The sequence below is a fragment of the Xyrauchen texanus genome, chromosome 14 (assembly GCF_025860055.1).
Source record: "Xyrauchen texanus isolate HMW12.3.18 chromosome 14, RBS_HiC_50CHRs, whole genome shotgun sequence".
Taxonomy (NCBI): Eukaryota; Metazoa; Chordata; class Actinopteri; order Cypriniformes; family Catostomidae; genus Xyrauchen; species Xyrauchen texanus.
The window spans coordinates 20459438-20469581 of record NC_068289.1 but is presented as its reverse complement, the minus strand read 5'-3'; the positions used below and the strand labels follow the sequence as shown (position 1 = coordinate 20469581).

At 45.9% G+C, this 10144-nt stretch overlaps 1 protein-coding gene across 1 annotated transcript in view; it reads left to right on the top strand.

Moving 5' to 3' along the window:
* Positions 1-721: 721 nt before the first annotated feature.
* Positions 722-10144, top strand: part of map3k20a (mitogen-activated protein kinase kinase kinase 20a) — a 42425-nt gene continuing 33002 nt past the window's right edge. Inside the window, 3 exon segments of the mRNA XM_052141760.1 lie at positions 722-840; positions 3248-3392; positions 8391-8501. Coding sequence (XP_051997720.1) covers positions 722-840; positions 3248-3392; positions 8391-8501 — 375 coding nt within the window.

Sequence of the window (10144 nt, the reverse complement as noted above, 5' to 3'; positions counted from 1 at the left end):
ATAAAACATTTTGTTTGCTAAATCAAATAATATCTCAATCCAAAACTTTCAATTTAAAAAATATCTGAAAAATTATTACTTTGTAGTAAGTGTATCTTTCATTGAATAAAATAATCTTGATATGCTAAAAACTGTGTAAAGTATTAATTAAATTAACATGTTAACTTTGCAAAACAACATTTAGTAAACCTCCCAATTTGAAAACCTCTGTGACATTTTGTCACGATTCCCTGTTGTCTGCCCTGTGTTTCTCCCTTGCCATTTCTCCCGGACTACACTTCCCACAATTCCCTGCCCTCATCACTGCCAGCTTGATTGTTCTCACCTATTAATCATTATCCCTGTGTATTTAAGCCCTGTTGTTTGTTCAGTCTTTGTCGGTTGTTAAATGTTAGGTAATGTCTGTTCCTGCCCGTGTTCCTGCCCGTGTTCCTGCCCGTGTTCCTGCCCGTGTTCCTGCCCGTGTTCCTGCCCGTGTTCCTGCCCGTGTTCCTGCCCGTGTTCCTGCCCGTGTTCCTGCCCGTGTTCCTGCCCGTACCCTTCGTGGATGTTCCTCTTGTTTATATTTTGTTCCTCTTGTTTATATTTTGGTTTCCCATCGTGGATGTTTGGTTTGTTCCTGTGTTTACCAGTCGTTTGTCCTTAATTTTCAATAAACTGCGTGTAGATCCTCACTCCTCGTCTGCCCTCGTCTGATTCGTAACAGAACAACCGACCGATAATGGATCTAGCAACTCAACAAGCAGCCTACAGACTTCTCTGCCTCAAGCAAGAGGACCATCCAGTGGAGGATCACATTCATGAGTTTCTGGAGCTGGCAAATGTGGCGGACTTCCCAGAGTATTCCTTGGTGGTGTTCTTCAGGGGAAACCTCAACAATTCGTTAAGGGAGCTGTTGCCACCGGCGACACGGCCAACGAGCCAACGCCCACACCCACGCCTGCCACGGCCGATGCGCTGGAAGTCTCGTCCGTCCCAGAGCCAGCGTTGCCAGCCTCGTCCGTCCCAGAGCCAGCGTTCACAGCCTCGTCTGCCCGGAGGAGGAGGAGAAGAGGAAAGGCCTCCGCTCTCCAGTCTCCGCCTTCCACGGCTCCGTCCTCAGAACCTTCCATAGCTCACGCATGCCTCGGTCAGCGAACCAGCGCCTGCAGCCTCGACCGTCCAAGAGCCTGCGCCTGCAGCCTCGACCGTCCTAGAGCCAGAGCTCACGCATGCCTTGGTCAGTGAACCAGCGCCTGCAGCCTCAATCGTCCTAGAGCCAGAGCCAGCGCCTGCAGCCTCGACCGTCCCAGAGCCAGAGCCAGCACCTGTAGCCTCGACTGTCACCAGGACCACGCTCCCTGCTGGCCAAAGAAGAAAGAGAAGGAAGAGGGCACCTTCTTCCCAGTCTCTGCTAGTGCTCACGTCCTCTGAGGTCATCCTCGAACCTTCCAGGGCTCCGCTTCTCGAGCCTACCATGGCTCCACCTTGTACGGCTCCGCCTCTCGAGCCTTCCACGCCTCTGCCTTCTACGGCTCAGCCTCCAGAGCCTTCCACGCTCCGCCCTCTACGGCTCAGCCTCCAGAGCCTTCCACGGCTCCGCCTCCAGAGCCTTCCACGGCTCCACCTCTGATGGCTCCACCTTCCACGGCACTGTCTCCAGAGCCTTCTATGGCTCCACCTCCTGAGCCTTCCATGGCTCCTAGTTCCACGGCTCTGCCACCGGAGTTCTCCATGGCTCCGCCTACCATGGCTCCACCCTCGAAGTCCTCCCTGGCTCTGTCTCCCACGTCTTCATCTCCTGAGCCTTACATGGCCCTGTCCCCAGAACCTTCTACGGCTCTGCCTCCTGAGCCTTCCATGGCTCTGCCACCTGAGTCTTCCACGGCTCCGCCCTCCATGGCTCCGACACCTGAATCTTCCACGGCTCCGCCCTCTGAGTTCTCCATGGCTGTGGTGCTATGGGCACCTCCCGGGTTTTCTGACCCAGTCCCTGTCCTGTGGACGCCTCCCAGGCCTCCTGACCCAGTCCCTGTCCTGTGGCCGCCTCCTAGGCCTCCTGACCCACTCTCCGTCCTCTGGCTGCCTCCCCGACCTCCTGACCCAGTCCCTGTCCTGTGGCCGCCTCCCAGGCCTCCTGACCCACTCCCCGTCCTCTGGCCACCTCCCCGGCCTCCTGACCTACTCCCCGTCCTCTGGCCGCCTCCCAGGCCTCCTGACCCAGTCCCTGTCCTGTGGCCGCCTCCCAGGTCTCCTGACCCAGTCCCTGTCATGTGGCTGCCTCCCAAGCCTCCTGACACAGTCCCTGTCCTGTGGCCACCTCCTAGGCCTCCTGACCCACTCCCCATCCTCTGGCCGTCTCCCCAACCTCCTGACCCAGCCCCAACCTTCAGGTCATCCCCTTGGTCTCCTGACCGTCCGCCTGACCTTCTTTGGTCTCCCTGGTCCCCGGCTCCATCCTGGCCCTACCTCCCGGTCTCTACCTGTTTGTCCCTTGTGCTCCCCGTGGACTGCCTGTTTGCCCCTTGTGACCCCCGTGAACTGCCTGTTTGCCCCTTGTGCCCCCCGTGGACTCTCTGTTTGCCCCTTGTGCCCCCCTTGGACTGTCTGTTTGCCCCTTGTGCCCTCCTTGGTCTGCCTGTTCACTCCGAGCTCTCCCTTCACTCCTTGGACTCCTTTGTTAGGAGCGTCTAGAATCCGCTCTTTGAGGGGGGTTATGTCACGATTCCCTGTTGTCTGCCCTGTGTTTCTCCCTTGCCATTTCTCCCGGACTACACTTCCCACAATTCCCTGCCCTCATAACTGCCAGCTTGATTATTGTCACCTGTTAATCATTATGTGTATTTAAGCCCTGTTGTTTGTTCAGTCTTTGTCGGATATTAACTGTTAGGTAATATCTGGTCCTGCCCGTACCCTTTGTGGATGTTCCTCTTGTTTACATTTTGTACCTCTTGTTAATATTTTGGTTTCCCATCGTGGATGTTTTGTTTGTTCCTGTGTTTACCAGTCGTTTGTCCTTGTTAATTTTCAATAAACTGCGTGTAGATCCTCACTCCTTGTCTGCTCTCGTCTGATTCTTAACACACATGATGTGTACAAAAGTGTGTTTTAGTATGTTCTAGCTGGTGCTAAATTGCTTGTTTAGATGTTGACAGTAAGAATTATGTTTTAGACTTCTGATCAAAGAAGTCAAAAACATTTGTTTATGTATTATGTTTATGTGGAGTGATGTTGGGTTGTGTTGATGAATATGATGGTGTGTGTGTAGGCGTGAGATCGAGGCAACTCTAGACCATCTGAAGTGGCTGGAGAGAGATCTGAACACTAAAGAACAAGAGCTAAAAGAGAGAGAGAGAGAGAGAGAGAGACTGAAAATGTGGGAGAGGAAACTCATCGAGCAGTCCAAAACACCAGTGAGTGCCCCTCATTCTTTCTTTCTCTCTTGACAGATCAATGAAGACACTGAAATGAAATGCTATGGATCAATATTTTCTGAGTAATCCATTATTTTGGGGGGTCAAGATGAGAATTGTCATGAAAGATTTTGGAGTGAAACTACAGGTAAAAAAAAAACATAAAAAATGTACTGTGGGATGAATATAGTATCAAAATTATTAAAAAAATTGTAAACACATCCATCAATTTGATAAATGTCATAAATGCATCTTACAATCCACACACAAATGCCCTTCAACTTGTGTCTGTGAAATTCAGAATTAAATGAATGTGCAGTGATTTGTACAAATAGAGACATATTTGTGAATATAAATGTTCCATTTGTTTATGCCAAAAACCAAAGGAAGAAATTCCAAAATTAAACACAAAAGTTTTACTGTTTTTACTATGACCGATCCACACTCAAACAACTACCAAAGTCCTAAATTCATCCATAAGTGTGGTTACATCCACTACCAATTGGCAGAAAATTCACAAATGCATGTTACAGTTTTAGCCTAAAACAAATGTCTTTTTACTTGTGTCTGTGTAATTTATTATTAAATGAATGTGCAGTTATTTGTACAAATAGAGACATGTTTGTGAAAATAAATGTTACCTTTTGGACAAATAAATTCCAGTTTGTATATGAAACCAAATGAAGATGTTCCAAATGAAACACAAACTTGTGGATAAAGTGACATGAGTGCATTCATTGAAGTCTTTTTGTGTGTTTTCTGTTTCATTCAGTTGAATTTTGAGACTTCCTTTCCATTAGTTTTGCCTTGCACGATCCACACGTATCTTTGTGTAATAAAAGTAGCTACCACTAGATGGTGGTCTAATTTTAAAGATGTAAGATCAGGCGGGGCGTGGTTTATTCACAAGGTCACTTGGCATGCACAGTTTACAAGCACCACTTCAAACAAACAATGTCTGAGATCAGCAGAAATAATCAAAGGTTTGTCTTAATTTTTCTCATATAACCAAGGATAATGTCCTGCGACAATGTAAAAAGCAAAAAAAATAAAATTTTAGACTGTAATCTATCTATCATATTATAGCGATGGAATAAAGTGCCAATCAGTAGAAATGTTTCTATATCGTCTATATCATGGTATGTAAATCTGTGCATGCAATGACTGATAGTGAGAGAGACGAACAAACAAACATGGAGATAGATGAACAAACAGTATGCAGGATGACTCTGAAACAAGTCAAATGCTGGAGGAGGAATATATTTTTGCATTAAAAGGTGTAAAAAAAGCTGAGATGAAAAGGGTTTCTACAGCCCTTACTTAATCATACCCAAGAAAGGTGACGGCTTACGACCAGTCTTGGAATTGCAAGTTTTCAACCGGGCCCTACACAAACTCCTGTTCAAAATGTTCACGCAAACACACATTCTAACTTACGTCTGGCATCAAGATTGGTTTGCAGCAGTACAGCTGAAGGACGCATACTTCCATGTCTCTATCTTGCCTCGACACCGACCCTTCCTACGGTTCACGTTCGACGGTCAGGCATATCCATACAAGGTCCTCCCCTTCGTTATGTCCCTGTCTGCTCTTGTCGTCACGTATGTTGCAGAGAAATCCCTTGCCTCACTAAGGGAAGCGGGCATCCGCATACTCAACTACCTCGACGACTGGCTCATCCTGGCCCACTCTCGAGATTTACTATGCGTCCGCAGCGGCCAGGTGCTGGAGTTAGACTCAGTCTCGATGACAGCGCGCCTCATCAACGAGCGACGCAGTCAGTGCTGAAATGCCTCACCTTGTTCAAAACAATTCCAGAGGCTCCTGGGCCATATGGCATCCTCCACGGCGGTCATGCCGCTGGGATTGATGCATATGAGACCGCTTCAGCACTGGCTCCAGACTCGAGTCCCGAGATGGGCATGGCGCCGTTTCACGCACTGTGTGTTCATCACCCCCACCTGCCGCCCCCTGGACAGACCTCTGTTTTCTGCATACAGGAGTCCCCCTACAACATGTCTCCCGATGCGTTCTGGTCACCACAGACGCCTCCAAACAGGGTTGGGGCACCATGTGCAACGGGAACACAGCCGCTGGCTCCTGGAAAGGGCCCACGCTGCATTGGCACATCAACTGCCTAGAGTTGCTGGCTGTATTTCTTGCCCTGCAGAGGTTTCTTCCACTAATTCAGGGTAAGCATGTCTTTATCCGCTCAGACAGCACAGTGATGGTAGTGTACATAAATCGCTCTTGTCATATAACAGATAGACCTGTTTGCTTCCCAAGAGACCTCCCTACTGCCCACTCTGGTACTCCTTAATGGAGGCTCCCCACGGGACAGACGTGCTGGCACACAGCTGGCCCCGGGGGCTGCATAAGTACGCATTTCCCCCAGTGAGCCTTCTTGCATGGGTGCTGTGCAAGGTCAGGGAGGACGAGGATCAAGTCACTCTGGTGGCCCCCTACTGGCCCACTCGGACTTGGTTCTCGGATCTCGTGCTCCTCGCGACAGCCCCTCCCTGGCGAATTCCCCTGAGGAAGGACCTTCTTTCTCAGGGACGGGGCACCCTCTGGCATCCGTGCCCAGTTCCTCTACGTCTGGCCCCTGGATGGGATGCGGAAGATCTAAGTGGCCTACCACCTGCTGTAACAGACAAGATCAACCAAGCCAGAGCTCCCTCTACCAGGCAACTTTATGCCCTGAAGTGGCGCTTGTTCACAAATTGGTGTTCTTCCCGGTCTGAAGACCCACAGAGGTGTGCAGTCAGGTCAGTGCTTTCATTTCTGCAGGAGAGGTTGGAGGGGAGGCTGTCTCCCTCCACCTTGAAGGTGTATATAGCTGCCATCGTGGCCCACCACGGCGCAGTGGAAAGCAAGTCCTTGGGTAAGCACGACTTGATCATCAAGTTCCTTTAGAGGTTCCTGGAGGTTGAACCCTCCCCGGCCAATCGTGTTCCCCTCCTGGGATCTCTCAGTGGTCCTCTCGAGCCTTCAGAGACCCCCCTTCAAGTCACTAGAATCAGTCGAGCTCAAGGCCCTCTCCTTGAAGACGGCCCTCCCGATCGCGCTCACTTCCATCAAGAGGGTTGGAGACCTGCAAGCGTTCTCTGTTAGCGACACCTGCCTGGAGTTTGGTCTGGGAGACACTCATGTTGTCCTAAGAACGCGACATGGCTATGTGCCCAAGGTTCCTATGACCCCCTTCAGGGACCATGCGCTCTTATCCCAGGAGACCCCACTATCTCGGCTCCCTGGATGACTACTCCCTGGATGACTACTACTGCAGATGGAACGACTCCATATTTTCAAATTATTAGTCTGTCATAACTCCACGGCTTCCATTCTTTCCTTGCCATAACGCTGCGCTTTTGTGTGTACCATTTTGCCACTGTGGCAGCGGGGGGCGTGGTCAAGCCTGAGGGTGCTTGCACCTGAGCTAAATTATGTATAACACCTGTCACTAATTCCAGTGAGCATGGGGAGAGCAGCATTTAAACAGCCACTCAACCACCAGACGGGTAGAGAGAATGACACAAGTGACCAGCGTGTCTTGTATACTATTGGTATGAAGTCGAAGTAGTTTGTGTAGCTGCTGTCGAAGTAGTTGTGTTACATGTTGATTTAATTGGAGATGACTGCACAGACATTAAAAGGCAAAGAAATAAAGCCTTCCTAGACTGCATCCCTGGGGAGTGCTGCTTTCACCTGTCTAGGAATATCACAAAGCACAGCAGAGAGGTTTGCACAATAACGCAACATTTCATCTTCACACTGGTCAGTATCAGGCATCTGCCTTTTTGTATTCACAAATATCTCTATTTGTACAAATTGCTGCACATTAATTTAATTCGGAATTTCACAGACACAAGTTGAAAGGCATTTGAGTGTGGATAGTAAGATGCATGTATGACATTTATTGAATTGATGGATGTGTTTACGCATTTGTGAATAATTTTGAAACTATACTTATCCCATAGTAAACAGCATAATTGTCTTTATTTTTACATAGATATCGGTAGTGTTATGTATACCTTGTCTTGTTTCACCATTGCCCTTTGTTTACCATTTTTGTCACTTTTGTAATTCCTTACTTTTCACTTTTGTCCCTTTTGTAGCTCCACAGTCTCCCTGTTAGCGTTCGTGTTCTCCGTTCATTGTTTTCACCTGCCCTCTTTAATATGCCATTGGTTTCTGTTTATCCCCTTGTTATCTTGTTTGAGTTCTGTTAGTTCATTGGCCCCTTTGTCCCTTGTTCATGTATTTATACCCTGGTTCTTTGTTCAGTCCTTGTCTATCCTTGAATGTTGTTTGGCCTGGTATGCTGTCCCTGCCCATGCTCTCTGTTTTATGTTTATTTCCTCATTGAGGGTTTTCCTTTGTGTGTATTCGGTTGACTTCTTTAATAAAGTTAAGCTGCATCTAGATCTGCATCTCCTCGTCTGCCTTCGCTGCTCATTCGTTACAGGTAGGTCTATTACTAAAATTAGTTGAATTCAGCTCCCCTAGTTGCATTACATGCCGATGGTTTGAGTCCATAGATTGAAAGGGAAAAAAAACTTTTTTGGTTTTCCTTACATTTTGGTTTCCATCATTTATGTTTTTGTTTTTTTTTGTTTGTTTTTTTTTTTTTTTTTACCTTTAAAAAAAATAATCAATAAGTAACTAAATGTTGAGTCGGGGACCTCTGGTTGTGTTGATACGGACTGACCCAATTAGCTTTATGTAAAAACAATAGAAGTATTAAGTATTTAGGTAAATGAGTGTTCATTGGCTGCTCGTCAATTTTTTTCAACCTTTTTCATGCTCTTCAAATTCACTTCTTTCCTTCTGAAATCGTTTTCTTTCAAATTCAGATTTTGTCTGTCTACCGGGAGTTTATATGCCACACTAATTTCCCTTCTTCTATTTCTTCTTTTTCTGTGTTTGTACTTTGGTTTTTCTCTTTCTTTTCATCATATACTCTCTCTAATTTCCTATTCCTTTTCTCGTTCCTCTCAGTTCTTCCTGTGGCCGCAGCAATCAGCTCAGGGTTGTTGTTTGAATCGAGGGTGGAGGAATCGAATTCAGAGGCGTCGTGTGAGTTCAGCAGCTGTGCTGAAGAAGAGATTGGTGGGATTTGCGCCACTTCATTAACATACAATACACCCACTGTTTGCGCGCCTACACCCACAGGTAGCTCAAACACTACAGCCCACTTGCACTTTGCGCTGACATGAAAATTGTGCTAAGAATTAGCGCATGCAATTTCCACTAAGAATCAGCTCTTACAATAATTATGTATAAGACCCCAGAACGGTCATGAAAATACAGCCCACAATGATTCATGGGATGCATAATTCATTCATAAAAGACGTTACATACACATGTCTTGTTCGTTTGTCTTTGGTCCCATAAAGAAATGAACTAGCTAGTAATGACTGTTTCCCTAAACCGTAGTAACTATGTCGCACATTCGTCATTTGAACCATGTTGGTTCAACAATATAGAGCTGTCATTAATGACATTATGCAGTGGGTAGAGTAAGAATTTCTGCGGCGATTGAATGGATGTCAAATTATTGCACATATATATGGACACTAGAAAGCTATTTATTGCGAGAAAGACACACAAGCGGTGTCCATGTTTATATGCACTGTGTAATCAGTGTTCCCCTTATCAAATATACATGACATACATGCGACTCTGTAAGTTTGGTGTTTCTGTAAACACCAAGTCATTTGGATTATGTTGGTAATAATGGAACTTGTGACTATAGTAGGCTAACGGTGCTTTTGGGAAATGCATTCCTTGTTGGTTTATCTTGAAGCTGGTGAAAAGCTCTAAACTCTTCATCAAGTGTTTTTTAAATCCCTATGGAGAAAATGAATGGTGTGCATATTTCACTGATAAAGAACACAAAAAAACAGTCACTGTAGCACTTTAACGTGATATAAAGTGGTATATAATGCTATTTAATGCAAATGCAATGCTACAGAAGGCAACTGCAGTGTATCAAAATGTGTATGATGTAACAGTGCTATTAATATGCAAGGTTCTTTATCTAGCGCTCCTATTTCAAGTTTTTTAAATAATATTTTTTTTCTAATATGTACAGTATATATTTGCAAGAGTTTAAAATCCCTAAGAAGAGTTTAAATGGAAAAAATCTGTATGCACTGTAGAGGTTACAGCAATCACTTGTCTTGGGTCTCTGTAAAGTCTGTACTAGGTGAGGCAGCCTGACGCCCACCGGGTCCTTATGGATGTTATTTATGGCAAATGAAGTGGATGTATAGCCACATGCTAAAGAGAGCGAGAGAGAACAGCGTGTCAGTGTAGCGAGGACAGCGTACACTTACAACAACTGACATTTCACTGACATTAAGATTGGAGTGTGAAGACTGTGATGAACTCTGTCACACAGCAACAAGAAGAAAGAGTAAGAGGGAGAATAAAAAGAGAACAAGAAAGAGTATTTCAATATTTCATCCAGGAGAATTTATATGGATATCTTGTTCCTCTGTTTCTATATTCACACTTTCCTCTGACTAACAGGAAGGTGCTTATAGTAATTTTTCCCCATTAAGACAGTTTTACATGTAAAGATGTGAATTGTACTTTTAAAAATATTTTTAAAATGATGAACACTCACATTAGATAAAGACTTCAGTCATAAATCTGTAGCCTATTTAAGCTGTGTTATTTTACATTGAGCAGGCCACTGATATGAGAAGAAATTGTTCATAGTTGATGGCAAACAGTGCATTTCTACA